A 23,250-nucleotide genomic window follows, 5' to 3' on the forward strand; every position below is an offset into this window, starting at 1 on the left:
GGTTTATTTGGTAGCACAAGCTTTTAGAGCACTGCTCCTTTGTCAGGTGAGTGAGGAGCTGTGTTCACAAACAGGGCATATAAGGACACAAACTCATTTTACAAAATAATGGTTGAAATGCGAGTCTTTACAGGTCATCAAGTCTTAAAGGTACAGACAATGTGAGTGGGAAGAGGGTTAAGCATAGGTTAAAGAAGCGTGTATTGTCTACAGCCAGGACAGTTAGTGAGATTTTGCAAGCCCAGGCAAGTCGTGGGGCTTGCAGATAGTGTGACATGAACCTAAGATCCTGATTGAGGTCGTCCATGTGTTCAGAGCTTGGTTATCAGTTTCTGCTCAGCGATTCTGTGTTGTCATGTGTCATAAAGCCACCTTGGAGAATGCTTACGCATAGATCAGAGGCCAAAAGCCCGTGATTGCTGAAGTGTTTCCCAATAGGAAGAGAACACTCCTGCCCAGAGTGACCGTGCAGATGCTACAACAACGGATGAATGAATAACGCTTGACAATAACCAGGCAAGAGTGTTCTCTTCCTGTTGGGGAACACTTCAGCAGTCACTGGCATTCAGCCTCTGATCTTCGGATAAGCGTTCTCTAAGGCAGCCTTCACGACACACAGTGCAGAATCGCTTTGCAGCCAAGTTCTGCATACATGAGGATGGCCTCAACCAGGATCTTGGGTTCATGTCACATTATCTGTAACCCCCCCCCCCCCCCCCCCCCCCCCCCACACAACTTGCCTGGCTTGCAAAGTCTCATTGACTGTCCTGGCTGGAGACAATACACACCTCTTTAACCTGTGCTTAACCTTCTCTCCACTTGCATTGTATTTACCTTTAAGATTTGATTACCTGTAAAGACTCGCATTCCAACCACTATATCTTGTAAATTGAGTTTGTGTCTTTATATGCCCTGTTTGTGAACATAGCTCCTTACTCACCTGATGAAGGAGCAGCAGTCTGAAAGCTTGTGCTGCCAAATAAACTTGTTGGAGTTTAACCTCGTGCTGTGAGACATCTTGCTGTGCTTACCCCAGTCCAACACTGGCATCTCCACGCCATGACCTCCCCTGTAGCCAGTGAAGATACAAACGTTTCTCAAAGCCCCAGCAATTTCCTCCCTTGCCTCTCTCAGTAATGAGTACTTTGTACCTGTCTTACTAAGGAAGAGGATGCTGACAAAACTATTGAAGAAGGGGATAAGGACATTCCTAGTAGATACAGGCCTGGTCAATTAAATATCAGCAGCACATATTTTAGAATGTGGATCATTCTTGACTAATTATGAATATTTCATCATTGAATGAGTTTTAAGGCTGGGATAGACAGCTTTGTGATCTCTCAGGGAATCGAGGGATATGGGATGCGGGTGGGAAAGTTTAAACCTCATGATTATCTCAAATGGGGCAGGCTCGATGGGCGTTATGGTCTACTACTCCTGTTTCTTGTGTTCAGATAATTGCAACAGGACATAGGCCAACAGAATGGGCTAACGAGTGGCAAATAGAATTGAATACAGAGAGGCATGAGATGATGTATTTTGGCAGAAGGGATAGGCAGTAATTTAGACTTCATGGCACCATTCTAATGTATCAGGCAGTGGGACTCAAGGTTTCATGTGCCCAGATCTTTGAAGATGGGGACAGGGAATATTGCGAAAGTAAATAGCAAAGTATATGGGATCTTCAGCTTCAATAGAAAAGCAAGAACGTTTTCCTGAGTCTTAACAAAGTTATGGCAAGTGGAGATGCGAGGAAAAGCATTTTTACCCAGAGTGATAATGGCCTGCAGCTGTTGTCTTCAAGAATGGTGGAAGTGGAGACGATTAATGATATCAATGGGAATTTGGATGAACGTTTGAAGCAAATAAACTGCGAGACCATGGGAATAGAGTGGGGAAATGGGACTGTTTGGATTGCTCTACAGAGAGCCGGCAAGGACTCATTGGGCTAAATGGATTCCTTCTGTCAGTTATGACTCTGAAACTTCACGTTAAGCTTACAGTGAGCACTGCATAAACTCTGTGCTGTTCTTGTTTATTTTGGTTTTATAGATATCATGTAGGGAACTTTTTTTTTAAAACTTTTGATTTCCTTTACAGAGCAACTGTGGTGAGAAGATCAGAATCCGCAAAGTGTTGATGAACTCTCCTGAGATAATCACTATTGGTCTGGTCTGGGACTCGGATCATTCTGATCTCGCTGAAGATGTCATCCATAGCTTAGGAACGTGCCTCAAACTAGGAGATGTAAGATGGTCATTATTGTTTATTATTGGACAATGTAGGAAAAACATTGAGTACTTTGTATCCATTTTTAGAAAATACCAGCAGTAACAAGGAACCTAAACCTGGTCAAGCAGGTGAACTTAATTGAAGCAAAGGAGAAAATAATGGGACTTAAGATAGGCACATGTCCAGTATCTGATTATTTTCACCCCAAAGAATTTAAAACAAATTGGTGAGTGAATTAGAAAATTTGCCAAAATTTTCTTAAGGTCTCCAGATTCAGGAAGTGTGCCTTTTGATTGATTGGAGAATTATGAATAGCATACTTGTATTTATGAAGAGTAGACCCATCAGTTTAACATCAGCTGGGGGGGGGAGGAGGATGGAAGGGACGAGGGATTAGTTACTGGAAGTTATCAGCAACTGAGTGCTTGAATTGGATTAATAATGGGTATATCATATCTGCCTAAACTTGTTGGATTTCTTGAAACCAAGAGCAAAGTGGACAGGGGACGTTCTTTAGTGGTTACCTGAATGGCTTTCCAGAATATGTTTGTTAAGGTCCTGTACAAGAGATAGCAAAAATGAAAGCAGACAGAACTGGATACAATTTTTTTTTTACGTAGATTGATACATAGGTGGGAGACAAAAGATTTGGGAGAAGAATGAATATTTTGTGCTTGAAGGGATGCGACAGGTGGTGTTGCTCAGGATTCTGCACTGAGGCCTCAGCTTTACATCATATGGATGGAGGAGTCAAAATTTGTACTTCTAGGCTAAGGGGCATAATAAGCTGTATAGATGGGAACATGAAGTTACAAAGAGATAGAGACAAAGTGAATGAACAAAATTGTATTGGGTAGAGTTCAGAGTGGAGAAATGTGAGAGAATTCAATATGGGCTTCAGTAAGATAAATTGGAATGTTTTCAGAATGATTAAACTAGAACTGTAAGGAACCATTGTAAGCTAGTGCACAGGCTCACAAAGTAATTGGAACAGACGAGGAAGACAGGTTACATAAACTTGAGTTTAAAAGATTCAGGTATGACCTGATTGAAATCTTTAACTTGATGATAAACGTATTTGAGTGAGTAGCTAGCAAGAAGCCATTTCCACTGGTGTGAAAATCCAAAACCAAGGGGCACAATCTTTAATATTTTATCTAGGAATTTTAGGAGTGAAATCTGGAAGCACTTTCAGAGGGGTAGTGGAAATCTGAAACTTTTCCCTTAAAGGAATGGATGACTGTTCAACTGGATTTTTTTTTTGGGGTCATTATATCAGGGGATATGGGTTAGAGACAGGGAAATGGAGATGAACCAGGACCTAATACAATAGCAGAAGAAGACTAAAATTAGGAAGTGTTCAAAAAACTCAGCAGGTCTAGCAGCATCTATGGAGAGAGAAACAGTGTTCACCTTTTGAGCCCAGTGTGACTTTTCTTTGGGACTGGGTTTGAGTTCCAATAAAGAGAGATTGGATTCAAAATGTGAACTGCTTCCTTCGCGAAGATGCTGACAGACTTGCTGAAATTTCCTCACACTTAATTTTTATTTCAGATCTCCAGAATCCAGTGTCTTGCTTTATCATAGAATCCCTATGATACAGAAGGAGGCCATTCGGCCCATCGAATCTGTACCAACCACAATCCCTCCCAGGCCCTTTTTCCCAGAAACCCATGCATTTAATTCCCCTGACGCATGGGTCAATTTAGCACGGCCAATGAACCTAATCTGTACGTCTTTGGACTGTGGGAGGAAACCGGAGGAAATGCACACGGATGTGGGGAGAACTTGCAAACTCCCCACAGACAGTGACCGAAGCCGGAATTGAACCTGGGACCCTGGCACGGAGACAGCAGTGCTAACTACTGTGCCACTGTGCCCCTTTGTTATAACAGAACAGGCTTGATGGGTTGAATGGTCAATTCTTGCTCCTATGTTTTAATGTGTACGATAGACAGAGCCACACTGTCCATTTTTCATTTATTAGCTGAAGATGTGTTTTGTCGACATTTAATTTTTGTAAAGGCTAAAACTTACCAAGTATAATTTTTGGATCGTAGAAAGTCTGTTAGCAATTGTACTCATAAAACAAGTTTGTGTCCATGTGATTTTGGTTGTAATACAGTTTATTTATTTTGCATTAATGCTGCTTCTTTCACCACTCATTGTTTCAAATACAGATCAATTGGCTTACAGTTTTGCAAGCTGGTTTGTGGAGAACTATCCTTTGTAAAACTTTGTTATCCTGGTCATACATAATAGAATAAGTAGAATATTGGGAGTTAGTAAAGATGCGAAGCTAGACTGTGTTCTTGATTGAAGAAAGAGTTTTTATTTTGGCTCTTACACAATGTATTTATGGCGGAAATCAGCTTTGAGATTATTGACCAGCAGCCTATTTTGTACTTTTTTTTTGCATCTTGGAGCAGGTTTTGGCAACAGAAGTTCCAGGCTAATTTTGTTGAAAGCTTTCATCATTGTAAAAAATATTGAATTAATTTATTGCATCAGCCATTTGGCAGCATTCACTGCAGGAATTCTGTAAAACGTTGCGTACTGATGTGGTTCTCAAATTCTGCTACTATAGATTTAAAAATACTGTTATTGTGCGAGGGTCAGTCTGGGGATTTTATTTGTGATTTGGTTAGATTTCGTGAAAGTGAAGCTGTTTTACAATGTTGTGCCATGTTTCAATTCCATGTTTGGAAAATGGGAATAATTGTTTGCTGGTTACCTTAGCAGCAGCAAAGCTTACAGCTTTCTTTTTAAATGACATTTTACTTATTAAAACATTTGACACAGATCTGAAGCTTTAATTAAGTCTTGAAATATCCATTAATTGCATTGCATTTTTTTTCTAAGTGGTAGCATTACAGTCTGGAATGCAGAAATCAAATCAGTCAGAAACTGACCAAATAACTCAGCAGTCCCAGCATTTGTTATGGTAACTGTATGTTCCTTCTCAGTAATTGTCTTGTCTTGTCAATTTGAGCCTATTTTCCACATTCCACTCTTGATGATCGTGTATTATTTCAGTCCTATGGAAACAGCAAAAAATGAAACTCTTACTGAATTTAAAAATGAATTGTAGTTTTTGTTCTAGGCCTCAAACTATATTTGTACTACTTCATTCAGATTAGAAACTGAAATCACTTCGCACCAGTTGTTGTGTAAATGTAGTCTTAGTCCATTGTCTAAAACCTTCATCGATCAAGTTTGTCTGACCAATATTGAACCAAAAATATCTGACAAACTTGATGGATATTAACAGTAAAGTGGATTTTCTTTTGAGTTGCTTTTTTTCATGATATGAGACTATCACAATTCGCTCTTGGCCAGTCTACAGTGAGATGGAAAAGGTAAAGAATGTAGAAACTCTTTAATATTAGCCACAAAATTTGTTTATGTCCCTCTTGGACTTTTCCTCCAATTCTATGAATAATTTTCCTCTTAAAATTCCCTCATTAATGAATGACCTGTAAACCCCCTTGAGTATCTTCCAGAATGTTTAGGAGCCTTGGTAGTTGCAACATAGTGTGGTTTCCAATGAAGTCACACTGCAAGCAAATTCAGCATGCTATCCTCTAAAATAGGAAGGTTGACTTGCACAATGTTGTTTGATTCCAGATAATTTAATCAGTGTTTCATCTTGTACATTTGTTGATGAGATTTGCCGTTTTGTTTTCTGAAAGGTTAGAATAACTGAAGCAAGGATTGATGCAGATATTTCTTTTCCTTGTAAACTAAAGCTGCTTTAGATGTAGTCCATTACAATTTCATCTGGGTCCTATGGATATTCTTTATATTTTACAGCTGTTTTATCGGGTGACAGATGACAAAGCTAAACACACAGAGCTCTATTTGGTAGGGATGGTGTGTTACTATGGTAAACACTATTCCACCTTCTTCTTCCAAACAAAGATTCGCAAATGGATGTATTTTGATGATGCCCATGTGAAAGAGGTATGAATTCTTTACCCAAAATGCTGCAATTTTGCATTGATGTATTTTAGTTTGAGTCATGGTATTACTGACATTTCAGTGATGATTTAGCTCCGGGTAGGGGATAACTGCATTCAGTGCATGAATAAAGGAACCTTGACAGCCTTGTCTTCAGCTGTCTTACGCTTAGCTCATGTCTTTGCTTCCCCTGTATATGATTTAGAATGATGTTTGAACTGTTTTAGACAGTCATGTTTGAATGAATGTTGCTGAAAGGCAACCACACACAGTGCCCCCGGCCCCGCCCCACCAATTCTGAAGCTGCTTCTCAGCACACATTCCAACGAGAAAAAAATTCCAAGGGGAGGACCTGTCATCCATAGTTACTTAAAGTTAATGACTGTATTACAGTTAAAGAAAAATCATATATTTGTGCAAAGATGACCGGCAGGTCAGAAGATTGGATGGAATATAGAGAACATCAAAGAATGACAAGATTAATAAGGAGGGAAAGTCTAAAGCACAACACAAAACTAGCTACTAAGAGTTTCTACAGCTATTTAAATAACAAAACCGTTAACGGTATGATGGCCGGACCAATGGAAAGCGTGTCTGGGGAACTGGTAATGGAAAGTAGGGCTACGGCAGGCCAATTAATTTCCGTTAGTCTTCACTGTCCGTTAGTCTTAGTCTTCCGTTAGTCTTCTTCGAGGACACAAGTAAATTCCCAGAAATAGCTGTAAATCAGGAAATAGAAGGGAGGAACTGGCAAAAAATAAAAATCACCAGTTAAGTGGTACTGAGTAAATTGTAGGGTCTGTGGGCTGACAAATCCCCAGGTCTGGAAGGACTTCATGCTTAGGTCTTGAAAGAAGTGGTTAATGAGATAGTAAGTGCGTTGGTTTTAATTTTCCAAAATTCTCTATATTTGGGAGGGTTCCATTTGATTGGAAGATAGCAAATATTGTTCCTTTATTCAAAAGGGGTGGGGGTAGGAACAGAGCACAAAACATCATTCATAGGGAAAATGTTAAGAAGCCATTATTAAAGATAGTGGGACACTTTGGAAAAATTGAAGGTAATCAGGCAGTCAACATTGTTTTATGAAAGAGAAATCATGTTTAATCAATGTATTTCTCAATGGAAATGAATGAATGCATTGTTTGCTATTGTTGCAAAGTGTAAATTGCTCCAGTTTCCTGACCCCGCACAAACATAAATGGGTTAACACATAACAAGATCAGTACAATTTAAGTTCTATGAAGGCCATGTTTTTAGATGTATTCAAATTATGAATGCCAGAGTAACAGAAGTTGAAACTGTTTTGTGAATAATGCAATACAGTAACAATACTAGTGTTGCAATTCTTTGTACTTTCAATTTAGATTGGACCCAAATGGAAAGACGTAGTGACCAGATGCATTAAGAGCCACTATCAGCCATTGCTCCTTTTGTATGCAGATCCAAGAGGCACTCCTGTGTCTATACAAGATCTGCCCCTGGCAGATTCTCATCAGTACAGCAGAACATGTTATGACAGTGAGGATTCAGGTAATTATGACTTATTATTTTAAAGGCTTTAAAGTGAGTGCATGTAAATATTCAGGGATTGAGACTTCAGTTCCATGGATAGGGTGGAGAATTTGGGGTTGTTCTCCACAGGGAAGAAAGATTTGAGAAGAGGTTTGATAGAGGTGTTCCAAACTATCACAAATCTTGATCAATAAAGAGAAATTATTTTCATTGACAGGAATGTCAACAAGTAAAGGACACCAATTTAAAGCAAAAGACGACACAAGATTGTTTTTGTGCAACAGGTGGTTAGGATCTGGAATATATTGCCTGATAGATTTTTTTGGTAGGTGGGAGCTTTCAAAAGGGAAATGGATCAGCAGCTGAAGGGGCAAAATTTCCAGGGCTATAGGGTAAAGACCGAACAGTTGGACTAGTTAAACTAATGTGGCAGAGAGCCAGTACATATTCAACAGGCTAAATGACCCCCTTTTGTGCTGTAATATTTCTGATTGATTAAAAAAAAATCCCCAGTTACATTTGGTTCAGCATGACCAGATGGAGGAATGGGTCTGTTGGAATGTCTTATGTCTTATTTCCAGGTTCCCTTCCAAATCGCTCACCATTTCGTCTTGAAGTAAGTTGCTATTCCTTCATTGTCACTGGATCAAAATCCAGGAACTCCCTATCAAACAACACTGTAGACATACCTACAGCACATGGACTGCAGCAGCTTAAGAAGGTGGCTCACCACCAAGTTGTCAAGAGAAAATAGGCATGGGCAGTAAATGCAGTTCTTGCCATCAGTGACCTATTATTCTGTGAACTAATTCTAGAAACTGAAGTATTAATGTAGCCTTTGTGTTTTGAAATTGATATTCATTTATTGTGAAATGGTCAGTTATTCCAAATGTTCACCAACTTCCTCTGGAAACTTCATGTTTATTCCAAAAATTAGGTTTTGCTGGTGAGAATGAGAGCAGTCTTTCTGTGTAGAGTTAGTGCCAGACTTTCTCGTGCCTTTTTTTGAAAGTTGTTCAGAATGCCATTAGTGGAGCCATGAGAACAAATTGAAAAATAACATTAGAAATGTTAAATTAGTAAATGCAGTGTCAGTGTTACTGAGATGCACAATTTTAATCCCCCACTCTCAACTGTAGTAGCAGATTTCAGGTGGCACTTCAGTTTGCCATTACACTTTTGGTTAGACTGAGATTCAGCAAAAGGAAAGTGCGCAAGAGAACATTGACTGACTAATAGTAGAATCAGGCCTGATCATGGCATTAGTTGTTGAGGCCACAGTAAGAGGGTCGCTAGTTTCTCTGGAATGGCAGGTTTTGGAATTGAAAGGTAGGGAGAGGTGAGAATATGGAGAAGGGAGTTGTTGTTGCTGTATTTCTGCTCATTAGTTCCCCTGCATTTGTCATATTCAGTCATTGTTCCAACCAATATATTCATAATCAAAGCACACAAACGTTTATTGCAATTCTTTTTGTAATTTTTTCCATCTCCCAGTGCTGATAATGGAATTAAGGATTTAATATTGTTTAGATATATTTTGTTTGGGGAAAGTTTGTATCAAGTGTTTTTGTTAAGCACAGTTCTTGGTTTCCTGCTTTTACTGATAAAGGTGAACATGTAGCAATTGTGTTTTGAAGCTATTTTCCTTGAAAGTTGCTAATTTTGAAAGCCTTGTGCTTAGATTAAGACTTGATTCGTTGGTGCCTAACTGTTGTAAAAAGATAAGGTTTCTGTCTCCTCTGCTGGCTTTCACTCCCTTGAAAGTGTTTGCCACAACTGGTCTGCAGCAAAGCCAATTGAAATGACAGGTATATCTGGAATTTGTGACATGCTCTGGATAGTCTTACTGGCTGATGTTTTTATGGCTTGTCTTTTGGCAGGAAGAGAACCGTCTATATCAAGCGACAGCAGGACAGATTCTTCTAATGAGAGCTACCATTACAAACACAGTCATCATGAGTCTACGGTCAGCCATTTCTCCTCTGACTCGCAGGGTACAGTGATTTATAACATGGAGAATGATACAGCCTCTCAGAGCAGCAGGGACACAGGTACTATAAATTGAAAACTGATGCGTCGCCTTAAGAATGGAAAATCAATCCCTGGCAGTGCAGATCCTGGCAAAATGGATTAAATTAAGATAATAAAGGATTGTAAATTTAGAAAAGGAAATTTTTACCATAAATTGAAATGTAATTAAAAACTGAAAAAGAAATTGATTCAATTCTCCTAAATGTTCCACCCAAGTCTTTAAGCAGAGGTGTTTTTTTTTTCAAGAACATTTGAAAATGTCAGTCATATTTGAGTACATAACCTGTTAAATCTTGCATTTTCCTTTCTTTAAAAAATACTTATGGGTTCAGAGAAATTAGCTAATACTTTTAATGCATTGTAGTATGGAATAGGCATGTCACTTCATCCAGTATATTAACTGTCAAACTGAAATTGAAGTATTTTAATCACCCAAAATAATCTCCATAAAGTCCGGGGAAACTTCTTGAGTATCAGTAACCTGGTCACTTTAACAAGTGGTTACCATATCTGTTAGTTATTCTGCAATCACTTGCACGTTTTGATGCTGTTTAAATGGGTCACTGCTTGCTGTGTTATGGACATTATTGATTGATCAGCCAGCTTGACAAGCCGGAGGGACTGGGAATGGTAAACTAATCATTGGGAAGTGGGGAGTTTTCTAATGAGGCCGCAGGAATCCAGTAAACTCAATCCCCCATTGATGAGGTGATCATCATTGCACAGGCAATCAAAAAATTATCGATCCTTTGTATTAGTAACTCGCATGGCTTTAGGCTGAAGTTTAGCAGTACATCTGTACCAACTCTTGCCTAAGCTCTCTGTGGTTAATAAATCAAGGGTGTGTAACTCTCAAGACAGCTCTTGCAATTATACAATCATGCAACCTAAAAAATGTTGAATTCATTCAAAGGTATAATAGAAAGAAAAGAATGCCAAGCCGAAGAAGTATTCGTTCGGAAGAGGGTTGCAGAAGGAATTCGGGAGGTTGAAGAAGCTGGCCTTTGTAATGATGATATTGGGCCTGAGGCTTTGCTTGGTGTTGAGGAGGACAACAAGATTATAAAAATCTTGTTCAACTGCAGAGGCAGGCAGAAACAGTGGCATAGGTGTAGAATTTGTAGTAAATGCTGAAGGTGCCAGTAAGACCAGTCTCAACAAAAACTGAAGGAAATCATGACTGATCTAGTTTATGGACAAAGACCCTGGAGGAGTTTAGAGCAACGGAAAAGTAGAAATGATGTCATCAGCACATGTGAAAGCTGAACCTATATCTGGTGTTGGTGTCACTAATGAGCAGTATATTGCTGAAGAAAAGGAGGAAATGATCATTGGGACTTTGGGAAGGGAGGACACAGAATGAGAAAGAGAAACTGTTGTTGGATGTACCTTGGCTACTCTTATCTAAGCATAGAATCGGATGAGGACACCTCCAATGAGCTGGACAACCAAGTAGAAGCTTTAGAAGAGGAATGTGCTGTGGAATGTTAGCAGAAAGACTATAGTCAGAGTAAGGCAGCCTAATGCCTATTGATGACGACATTAATTGGTAGTTTTTTGCTGCTGTAGTAGGTGGGAACCTGATTGCAGAGACTCGGGCAGGACTTACAGTGGACATTGGCACAGATTTGGAGATTGTGTGGATTTGTTAGTAGCTTGGGTTGAACATTTTTGACCAAGATGATGGATTTCGTTGACTGTTGAGCAAGTGGCTGACTGTCCCTTTTAAAAAAGGAACGTGTAGAATTTTTTAAGGGTGATTTTTTTCAAGGACAAAATTGCACATGTAAAAGCAATTAAATGCAGTATGATAGGTAGGAGACTAAGATATGAAGAGGGCATAAAAATTCTGCAAGGGACTGAGATAGGTTAATTGGGCAAAAATTTGTCAGATTAATATAATTTAGGAAAGTGTGAACTTGTCCTCGTGACAGGAAAAGTATCATATTATTTAGATTGATAGTGTTGCAGAACTCTGAGATACAGAGGGATCGGGGTGTCCTGGTACATGAATCACAAAAACTTATTCTGCTGTACAGCAAGAAATTAAGAAGGCAATGGAATGTTTTTGTTTATTGCAAGGGGAATGGAATATAAAAATAGTGAAGTTATGTACAGTGTACAGGACATTCGAGTATTGTACAGTTTTGATATCCATATTTAAGAAGAGATAAAACTGCATTAAAAGCAGTGCAAAGAAGGTTCATTTAGCTGAAAACTGGAATGAAGTGGTTGCCTTAAGAAGGTTGGTTGGTCAGGTTAGGCCTGCATCCATTGGAGTTTAAAGAATGAGGTGATCTTATTAAATCAATAAGATCCTGAGGTGCTGCAAGGATATTTCCTTGTATGAGAGGTTAGAACTATGGGACCCAGTTTAACAGTAAGGATTCTCTCATTTAAGACAGGGATGCGGAGAATTTTTTTTCCCTCGCAGGGTCATTGAACTGTGGAATTCTCTTCCCCCAAGAGCAATCCAGGCTGGACCATAAGGCTGAGTTAGATCAACTCTTGACTGACAAAGGCATCAGAGAGATGTGGGTGATGAACAGGAAAGTTAAGACCACAATCTTATTAAATGGTGGAATGAGCTCCAGTGGCTGAATGGCCTACTCCTGCTCCTATTAATTTATGGGATGTGGGCATCGTTGGCTAGGCCACCATTTATTGCCCATCCTTAATTGCCTAGACTAGGTGGTTGTGAGGTACCTTCTTGAATTAGGAGAAAGTTCCAGGCTTTTCACCCAGTGACAGTGAAGGAACAGAAAATCTATGTCTTCATATGACATGGGAAGCTTGGAATGGATAATAAAGATAGGCAATTGAAATTAGAAATTTTTTTTTGCAATTTCCAGTAGAGCTTTTGAAACTATATATATTTGTGTAGGCTCTCATGCTTTCAAAACTAAATTTCTCGGTAGTGAGGGAACCTCAATGCATTTGAGATGTGTGATCAGTAACTGCAGTGTAATTACATTCAAAGACACAGTGTGGTTTGATGCTGAAATGTTGCTATTGTGCATCAGGTAATATTTTCACCAACATTATTAACAGTTGTCTATTAGTCAATAAGTTGGAGGCAGGGGATCTGTGAAGTTGTCCCTGCCATCTTCTTTATAAATTATTCTTTTTATCTTGAGAAATTGATATTTTGTCTCAGGACATCATACAGACAGTGAATCTAATCACCGACCTCCTTTCAAAAAAGGGATTTCTGTGGATAGAAGACGGAGTTCCAGCCGGCCTAGGCACCCTGATAATCGGGGGAAACCAGAGAAATCAGATGAAGTTCCATCCTGTGGTTATCACAGTGAAGGTGAGGAAAGGAATCTATTTAGAAACATTATAGTGATTGCAAGTGTAGGGCGGTGTGTGCCTGTGAATAGTGGGGTGTTGCTCTTGTACATGCTTTAGCCTTTTGTGTCTTTCGTGTCTGAAATTGTAGGTGAAACACTGAAAGAAAAGCAAGCCCCGAGAGCTGGACCAAAACCTTCTACTAGTAGATTAAAGGACTTCAGAGAAACCATGAGCAATATTATTCATAATCGACCGTCGCATAACCAAGACCAGAGTAACAGCAAATTATTTCCAGCAAAGGCGATTGAGCCTGTTGAAAATGACTGCTTCCGAATGTCAGGCGGACAGTCGCGAGACTGGGAAATGGAAAGCACGAGCAGCGAATCCAAATCGAGCTTATCGAACAGGTCAAAGACTTACTTGTGGAAACCCAAACGGGAGGTCCTCAATATTGATAGTATTTTCACAAAGGAGAAAAGGAAGGTTGCATGTTACACACAGATGAATGCAACGTTCGAAGATGACACTAAAGATTGTAACCACAATAAGACCGAAAGTTCAGTAGGAGTTGGAGGAGCCTCTTTGACACTGGACAATACAAAGAATGAAGTGAAAAGCGTACACTTAAGTAATGACAGATATGAGAAGACTGGTAATCTTGGTAAAGGTATGCAACAAACTGGGACCCATAGTTTAGGAGAAAATGAATGTTTTATTCAGAGAATGGAATCTGGTTATGAAAGCAGTGAGCGCAACAGCAACAGTCCAGTGAGTTTGGATGCTTCAGTTACTGATGGGATTCCAGCAGCAGTGCACAACTCTAATACAAATCCTTTCAGGTAAAATCAGGCGTTTGAATACTTAGCACTTCTTGGTCATAAGTTTCATTTACAAATGTTGAAGAACTTCCCCTTGTAGAAAGCTTCTAGTCATTTTCAAAAATTTTAGTGCCTATGTTTTTTCCAATATCAATATTTCTAAGTGCAAATAAGATTCAAGCTTGATCGTGTGTGCAGCTTAATGTCTGATACATTTATTATGGGTTGTATATCCAGTAGTAGCAGAAAGATTGGCAAAAGCACTGTGGGATTTTTATTGTACTAATAGACTTTGTTTCTTTAACTGGCAGTTATGATTGAAGTATAATTTAATTTTCACTTTCTGTCAGTAAATAAATATATTGGCAAAACCATTAATTTTAACAGGGCTTGCATGTGTGTGAATGTACATAGTACAAACCATTTAATACATTTGATACCATAAATTATAAGCATCGCTCTGCAACAACTAGATTGCAACTAAATAAATGATAGGACGCAACATGGTTTATCATAAAAATACAGCCTTGTCTTTAAGTTTGCATTCCATTCCGTATTGCAAGGCTGCACTGCTGGCTGCTGGTAGCCTCCATTTATTTCATTTTCCATTATACCTGTGGTAATTGCTATAATCCGTCTATCTAAGTGGGCACTTTTATGCCTTACAGTAAATGTCAGTTTCTCTAAGGTGCTCTGTATATGCTGCTCTCTTTGAAGGGAAACAAATGCCAAGAAACCCATCAGTTCCGGTCCTTCCTGGAAAACTGTTCCCAAGTCCAAGAGCAGCAGTGCCTTACAACAGGAATCGTCCACAGCCTCTAAGAGCTGGGTGACTTTGCAGCAGACTTTCAGTAAGAAAACTTTTTATATCCTAATGCTGCTTCTTTCTGATGAAGGTAAATTGTGCTGACAGAGTGCTGTGTCTCACTTGCATGTGATGTCGTAACAAAATCATTTGTAGCGTTTCCCTCTTTCCCTCCCTGAAGTCTTTCAGCAAAATATTTGATTAAAAAATGTCATCATGGTTTGAAAATGCATGCAATTTATTTACAAAGTTTAAAAAAAACAGAATACATTCCCTGAGTGCGGGTGTGGACTGATTTATTCATCCCAACTGAGGAGCAGTAACTGGGTGGCATAGAGGTTAGCACTACTGCCTCACAGCGCTAGGGACCCAGTTCGATACCTGGCCTTGGGTCACTGTGGAGTTTGCACATTCTCCCCATATCTCCATGGGTTTGCTCCGGGTGCTCCAGTTTCCTCCCACAATCCAAAGATGTGCAGGTTAGGTGGATTGGCCATGCTAAAATTGTCCCCTAGAGTCAGGGGGATTAGCTAGGGTAAATGCATGGGTTATAAGGATAGGGTCTGGGTGGGATTGGGGTCAGTACAGACATGATGGGCCGAATGGCCTCCTTCTGCACTAAAGGATTCTGTGATCCAGGAGAAAACATGCCAGTCATGAAATTCCTTTCATCCGTTCCAACAATTAGTCACTTGGATTATTTTTATCATTTTTTAACAAGTGCAATTTTCCTTTCAAATTGATGTCAACTTGAGTTATATTCTAAGACTATGCAAAGCCTGTTGTAATAATGGATTGACTTGTATGGGTTGGCCAATGCCGGAGGTATTGTATCACGATCACCCCTAAAAGCTGACTTTCAAGGACTCAATGTGCCGGATTTGTTTTGATTTATTATTGTTATGTGTATTAGTAGACAGTGAAAAGTATTGTTTCTTGTGCACTATACAAACAAAGCATACTGTTAATTGAGAAGGAAATGAGAGTGCAGAATGTAGTGTTACAGTCATAGCTCGGGTGTAGAGAAAGATGAGCACTGTTAGAAAGTTTAAAACAGAATGAAGTTTGAGAAGCATAGAATGAGAGTAATAGAATTTGAAGGTATGCTGGGCACAGCTTGTAAGAAGTCACCTTGCTGTGCACAATCCTGGTTCCTTCTGCACTGCAGGGATTCTATGGGCTACCTAGTTCATCAGTAATTGGATTTAAACTCTGATTGCTGTGCTGAAGGAGCAACTGCCTTGTCACCACTGGCCCTCCTTTTTACTTAACATTAGGGAACAATTTTAGCATGGCCAATTCTCCTAACCTGCACATCTTTGGACTGTGGGAGGAAACTGGAGCATCTAAAGGAACCCCAAGCAGACACGGGGAGAATGTGCAAACTCTACACAGACAGTGACCCAAGCCAGGAACTGAAACTGGGTCCCTGGCGCTGAGGCAGCAGTGCTAACCAGTGTGCCACTGTTCTTGAGACTTACTGTGATTTAGTCTGATACTTGCAGCAGTTAGTGATTTTGAGTTTTTTTGGTAACGACCTTAACAGGTCATTGCTAAATCTATGCGTCATGCTTATAACAATAACTGCCAAGGACACACCCATGGATTGAGTAAGTAAGCATCTTGTGCTGACTATGACAGTCAGTAATAAAGTCTCTAAGGCTTGTACACTTTAAGCTGTTAAAATTATTCATGTGGCAGAGCAGCCACACCTGATTTTTTTTTTTAATCCCGTGCCCCCTCGCACAAAATGGTTTGGAAGAATTCCATTGTTTGTCTTCTAGTTCATTATGTTTATTTTTAAAACCACAAAGCGCAGACCACAAATTCTCAGCTTTGACTGAGACATGTTGAAGGCTGGACAGTTGCTTGTACAGTAACACGGTCAGCTGATGCAGCTGGAGGTGAGAATGAAACAAACCATCCATGAGTGACGTGAAGATGAGATAATGCCAGGGCTGAGCATTTTCATAGAATCATTAAATCCTCCACATGTCTCCTTGTATCATCTGGAGTGTAGCTCCCTAACAGTGTTGCTTGAATTAGGCATTTATTCCCCAGGAATTAAGACTTGACTATAATAATTCTGGTTCCAGTTTTATTATTTGAAACATATGTACTTTTTAAAACAATTTCTACTGTAAGCAAGGTGAGCTCTAGCTACATCTGTAACTGTTAATCCTCCTGATACATCACAGCTATCCCCATTGCACAAGTATCTGATGGTGTGAATGTTTTGCTAAGTCACACACTGTTTCCCAGTCTCCCAGATGGTGTTAGTTGGTGTTGAATTTGTCTTTAGTTGAGTTTTTGCCTTCATTTAGCTGCAGCCACAAAAACGCTGGAATAGTTCATAGCAAAGGCACGTGCACCACCTACTGGTGGAGAATTACTACAGCATGTGCCTATTCCTCATTCAGCCCACGCTTATTCCACTGAGCATCATAGAAAATGATGTGGAGATGCCGGTGTTGGACTGGGTTAAACACCGTAAGAAGTCTCACAACACCAGGTTAGAGTCCAACAGGTTTATTTGGTAATAAACACCACTAGCTTTCGGAGCGCTGCTGCTTCGTCAGGTAAGTGGGAGTTCACAAACAGGGCATATGAAAACACAAACTCAATTTACAATATAATGGTTGGAATGTGAGTCTTTACAGGTAATCAAGTCTTTACAGATACAGGCAATGTGAATGGAAAGAGGGTTAAGCACAGGTTAAAGAGATATATATTGTTTCCAGCTGTGACAGTTAGTGAGATTTTGCAAGCCCAGGCAAGTCGTGGGGGTTACGGATAGTGTGACATGAACCCAAGATCCCGGTTGAAGCAGTCCTTGTGTGCGGAACTTGGCTATCAGTCTCTGCTCAGCAACTCTGTGCTGTCGTGTGCCGTGAAGGCTGCCTTGGAGAACGCTTACCTAAAGATTAGAGGTGAATGCCAGTGATCGCTGAAGTGTTCCCTGACAGGAAGAGAACGCTTGCCTGGTGTTCATTCATCCATTGTTGTAGTGTCTGCATGGTCTCCCCAGTCTACCATGCCTCGGGACATCCTTTCCTGCAGCGTATCAGGTAGACAACATTGGCTGAGATGCAACAGTATATACTGTGTACCTGGTGGATGGTGCTCAGACCACTGTCCGCAGCAAAGTACCCAGCCTTCAGGAGAACGGTGACCACGAGACCACACAACCTCTGCAACACAAATGCTATCATCTCAGGTGAGAACACCATCCACCAGGTACACAGCACGTACCCTTGCAACTCGGCCAACATCTACCTGATATGCTGCAGGAAAGGATGTCCCGAGGCATGGTACATTGGTGAGATCATGCAGATGCTACAACAACAGATGAATGAACACTGCTTGACAATCACCAGGCAAGAGTGTTCTCTTCCTGTAGGTGCACGCTTCAGCGGTCACGGGCATTTGGCCTCTGACCTTTGGGTAAGTGTTCTCCAAGGTGGCCTTATGATAGTGCAAAGTTGCTGAGCAGAGACTGATAGCCAAGTTCTGCACACATGAGGACAGCCTCAACTGGGATCTTGGGTTCATGTCACTAACTATCCCGGCTGGAGACGATACACATCTCTTTAACCTGTGCTTAACCTTCTCTCCACTCATGTTGCCTGTACCTTTAAGATTTGATTACCTATAAAGACTCACATTCCAACCATTATTTTGTAAATTGAGTTTGTGTCTTTATATGTCCTGTTTGTGGACAGAACTCGCACTTCCCTGACAAAGGAGCAGCGCTCCAAAAGCTCGTGGCTTTTGCTACCAAATAAACCTGTTGGTCTTTAACCTGGTGTTGTGAGACTTCTTATTGCATCATAGAAAAAGCAGCACTCACATCTTAATGAAAGTCACTCGCACAAGACCTATGTGAAGCAATTGTTTCATCAGAAGGAACTCTTCAAAATACAATTAATTAAACAACAACAAAACTTACTCCAATTTATAAATCAAAGGAAGGATTTGATAACGAATCATCATTACTCCAAACTTAGGGCCTGACTCTGGGCCACTCCTAGCTCCCCACAATTCTACATAGTTCCTTTTTTATAGTAAATCAGCTGGTCAGCTGATGATTATATCACTCTAATTGGTTCCATGGTTTATTGGGTCAGCTGGCCTTTACAGCTTGTTCCCATTGGTCACTTAACATCCAATACAAAGTTTTTACTGGTTCATTCCAACAGCAGTGAGTGCTGTATAAGCCTAGTATTTGATCTTGGACTTTGGAACATCTGTGACTAGTATGTTGCAAGCTGTCCAGTATAGTTCCTTCTACCAGAGTGATAGAGGATGTGGTTGATGGACAAACCATGTAACTTGTCATAACAGAAACATCAAAAACGTTAGCTCAATGTTGGATATGAGAATGATACACTTGTACATTTATGCTGTAGCGCCTGTCATGGTTGGGTTACATAGAGAAGTACAAATCTCAGGAGGAGGTGTGGGTCACTCAAATATGCTGATGGGTTCCTGCTCTTCAGACATCTGGACTGATCCTCCAAATAACTCTCACTTAATATTTCCAGACTTCTTGGTGGCACTGAACTTCCGAAGAAATGAACTTTTTTGTGCTGAGTTTTGGTAACTTTCTCCCAATCCTGTTTTTACGTTCCCTTAATAGCTAGCAAGAACATTGGGAGGAAATTACAGCAGATTAGATGAAAGCAAGTTACTGCAAATGCTAGAATCTGAAACAAAAACAGAAAACTTTGGAAAATCCAGGCAGGTCTGACAGCTCCTATGGAAAGGATACTGAGTTAATGTTTTGCCATCCAACGTTTCCAGTCTGGATGACAAAACATTAGCTCTGTTCCTTCTTCGCGTGCTGTCAGACCTGCTGGCATTTTCCAGCATTTCCTGTTTTTATTACAGCAGATTAGAGGTGGTTTCATGTTGATGGCTTGTGGGAATGTCCTTTTGTGAAGCTGTCAACAGGAGGAAAATTCAAGCCAGTGTCTGGTGTGGTCTGCAGTGGAACTAAATAATCATAAATATTACACATTGGCACACAAATCACACCGAGACTAAATGGATATGATGTGCAAAATTTGTTTTTCTCAACCATAATCATTGGCTCATCCCTGTTAGATATTTGTTACATGGACCCAAGCCAAGTGAAGGTTTATTCACAGAATGCAAATTACTGATCTCTGCCTCCTAGCTGTTAACCCAGTGTCCCACCTGACTCTGTATACCCCCTGTCCTTAGTCAAACAATATGTACCTTTAACGACGTAATCAACTCTGATCATTAACAATGCTTCCATTATAAACCTGATAATTTTCTCAGACTTGCCCAGGTTTTCATTTTAATAAAGTAAAGCTGAGTTGTTAGGATGCTGCTGCACAGCTTTACAAACTAACCTCACTAAATACCAGTCTGAGATTTTGCTCCTGTTAAGGGAATGCTGATTTTGGTCCGAGTTGAGGAAAGGTTTCTTTGCTTAATCAAAGGGTTATGTATCTTTGTAATTCTATACTCGAGAGGGCTGCGGATGCTTCAGCATTGAATATAACAGGCTGGGATGCACAGACTTTTGGTGTCTCAGGGAATCAAGGCATTTGGGCAGCAGGTGATAGTGTGGAGATGAAGCTAAAGATTAGCCATGATTGTAATGAATAGGAGAACAGACTCACTGGGCCACATGGTTTACTCCTCCTAATTCTCATGTTTTTTGATCAAATACCCAAGCTATTGCCGAGTATCCTGAGCAGCTGAAAGCATCCTGCTGTGTAACCCAGAAGGCGGCTGTTCTAGTTTCCTTTGATCATAATTTCATAGAACCCCTACAGTGCAGAAGGAGGCCACTTGGTCCATCAAGTCTGCACCGACCACAATCCCACCCAGGCCCAATTCCCATAACCCCTCTTATTTATACTGCTGATCCTCCTTACAGTAAGTGTCAATTTAGCATGGCCATTCAACCTAACCCGCTCATCTTTGACTGTGAGAGGAAACCCACGCAGACACCCTCTATGACTCTATGACACGGAGGGAACATGCAAACTCCACACACAGACAGTGATCCAAGGCTGGAATTTAACCTGGGACCCTGGCACTGAGACAGCAGTGCTAACTACAGTGCCACCGTGCCGCCCAAAATCAGAGTGGAGAATGTGGGCATTCGCCATTTGATAATTTATACTAAGATCCTACAACCTGGGAGATAGCTTTCATCAAATGAGAGCCAAACTTGGGGCTGCATTTTTCCATCCCATGGTAATGGGTAGGGATAGACCAATGCAAAGCTCCATTGACCTTGGACAGGAATTTCCAGCCTTGGGGCAAATGCTGCTGGTAAATCCCATTCTTGATGCTAGAACGTGGCAGGGAGTCAGAAAACTATGCTTCTTTCCATTTTTGTTTCTTAGCCTTTGAGTGAAGAAATTTGCACAAAACTTCAACACGATTTTTAATTCTGTCGATAGATGAAGATTCTGATTTGGCCGAAATTGGGTTAAATTATGCTTTGAAAATATTGCACAGTACTCACTAAAAATAGAACTATAATACCAGATTTGCTGGGATGAGCTCACTGGTGTTGAGGTTCTGTTTTACACTGTGCCGATACTTTGGGAAGCTTCCATGTCCCTGAATGGTGGAATAATTGGCCCATGCAGTCTACTGGTTGATAGCTTTCCTGGAAGAGCAATTCAGCAGCTACCCCTGACAAATGGTCAGTATAAATAATGGGGAAATAACTCCCTGCCTCCCCCTCTACATCCAAAATTAACAGCACACTGAAAGATGGGTCAAATCAGTGATATGCTGTTGCCTACAGACTAAACAAAGGATTTGAAAGGCCAATTTTTGAAAGGCCTTTCACCTGTTAATTGAAACAACTAAAATCTCCTTTAATTTTGTTGGAATGTTCTCGAATTGGTCGAGCTTCTCAAAATCCTCATTCTGATTTTGTGTTTACGATGGGAAAACCATTGAGCTGCAACATGCAGAAATTAGTGAAACTAAATTAAATCCATGTTTTTTCCCCCAGTAACTGGATACAGTTACTGAAAGGTAAATTTGAACAGAATATGTGTACAAAAACAAATGTGTCTCATGTTATTGGCCAATTGTTAAATCTGCTTCATAAAGATGAAAACTACAGTCAACCCATGCGAAGTGAGCTGGATGAGCTGGAAGAGGAGATTAAAAGAAGAACCAAAGAGGAGGAACTGAGGCGAAAGAAACTGCGGGAAAAGGAAGCAACTATGGTTTTCAACCCCCGACCAAGTAAATTCATGGACCTGGATGAGCTACAGAATCAGGGTGAGTGTTTGCCCACTGCCTGCTCCCAACATTTACCTCAGGTCTACATTAAGGGCAACTAATTAAAGGCATTGTAACTTATTGCTGGGGTTCTAATAAATGGTAGAGACCATCATTGCTTTCAATTTTATACTGCTCGTGTGCTTCCACTCCTCTGTTGGAGTGATTCTGATCTAGCTGTTGGACCCCATGATCTTTGGAGTTTGCCTGTTTCATTTTAAAATGTGTCATTTATGTGGAGAATGTTGTGTTCCTGCCATTTGTTGGCAGCATCATTATGCAAGCTTCTTGTTATATTGCTGAGTATTCTTGTGTTTATAAAATCATAGAATGGATAATGCACAGTAAGAGGTCCAGGCCTGCAAGAGCAGCTCAGCTAGTTCTGCTCTGCCACCCTTTCCCCATAGTCCTCCGTATCTTTTCAGGTTCTTATCCAATTCCTTTTGAATGCTACAATTGAGTTGGCCTCCAACACACCCTCAGGCAGTGCATTCCAAATCCTGCATTATAATGCTTTCCTCGTATCACTGTGGTTCTTTTGCCAATTACCTTAAAGCTCTGTTTTCCTGTTTTCAACCCTTTTATCATTGGGAACAGCTTCTCTTTGTTTAATCAATCTCTATTCAAGATTTTGGATTCCCCTATCAAATCTTCTCCCATCGCTTCTACTCGGCCATTCTGGGACCCATTCAGCCTTTTCTGCACTCTCTTTGAAGGCTTTATGTAATTCCTAAAGTGGGTGCCCAGAATTGCACACAATTTTCTAGTTAAGACCAATCCAGTGTTTCATAAAATTTCATCATGTCCTTTCTCCTTTCGTGCTCTCTGCCTCTATACATGATGTGGAGATGCTGGCATTGGATCGGGGTAAGCAAAGTCAGAAGTCTTTCAACACCAGGTTAAAATCCAACAGGTTTATTTGGCAGCATAAGCCACAGGTTTTCAGAGTGCTGCTCCTTCATCAGGTGAGTGGGAGTTCTGTTCACAAACAGGGCACATAACGACACAAACTCAATTTACAAAACAATGCGAGTCTTTACAGGTAATCAAGTCTTGAAGATACAGACTACGTGAATGGAGAGAGGGTTAAGCACAGGTTAAAGAGATGTGTATTGTCTCCAGACAGGACAGTTAGTGTAGTGGAGACAATACACTTCTCTTTAACCTGTGCTTAACCCTCTCTCCACTCACATTGTCTGTACCTTTAAGACTTGATTGCCTGTAAAGACTTGCATTCCAACCATTATTTTAAAGGATGATGGAGCAGCACTCTGAAAGCTTGTGACTTTTGCTACCAAATAAACCTGT

The 23,250-nt window shown here is 40.4% G+C and overlaps 1 protein-coding gene across 7 annotated transcripts in view; it reads left to right on the top strand.

Moving 5' to 3' along the window:
- Window positions 1-23,250, top strand: part of usp54a (ubiquitin specific peptidase 54a) — a 146,084-nt gene that overhangs the window by 104,316 nt on the left and 18,518 nt on the right. For 6 of the 7 annotated variants that reach the window (XM_080215844.1, XM_080215845.1, XM_080215846.1 and 3 more), the window contains exons 8-15: window positions 2,101-2,247; window positions 6,046-6,195; window positions 7,560-7,725; window positions 9,588-9,758; window positions 12,896-13,051; window positions 13,181-13,871; window positions 14,568-14,701; window positions 21,769-21,942. In XM_080215844.1, coding sequence (XP_080071970.1) covers window positions 2,101-2,247; window positions 6,046-6,195; window positions 7,560-7,725; window positions 9,588-9,758; window positions 12,896-13,051; window positions 13,181-13,871; window positions 14,568-14,701; window positions 21,769-21,942 — 1,789 coding nt within the window. The remainder of the gene's footprint in view (window positions 1-2,100; window positions 2,248-6,045; window positions 6,196-7,559; window positions 7,726-9,587; window positions 9,759-12,895; window positions 13,052-13,180; window positions 13,872-14,567; window positions 14,702-21,768; window positions 21,943-23,250) is intronic. The other variant, XM_080215843.1, reaches the window with a different exon arrangement.

This window comes from Carcharhinus amblyrhynchos, chromosome 31 (assembly GCF_965287045.1).
Source record: "Carcharhinus amblyrhynchos chromosome 31, sCarAmb.v2.hapA, whole genome shotgun sequence".
NCBI classification, from domain to species: Eukaryota; Metazoa; Chordata; class Chondrichthyes; order Carcharhiniformes; family Carcharhinidae; genus Carcharhinus; species Carcharhinus amblyrhynchos.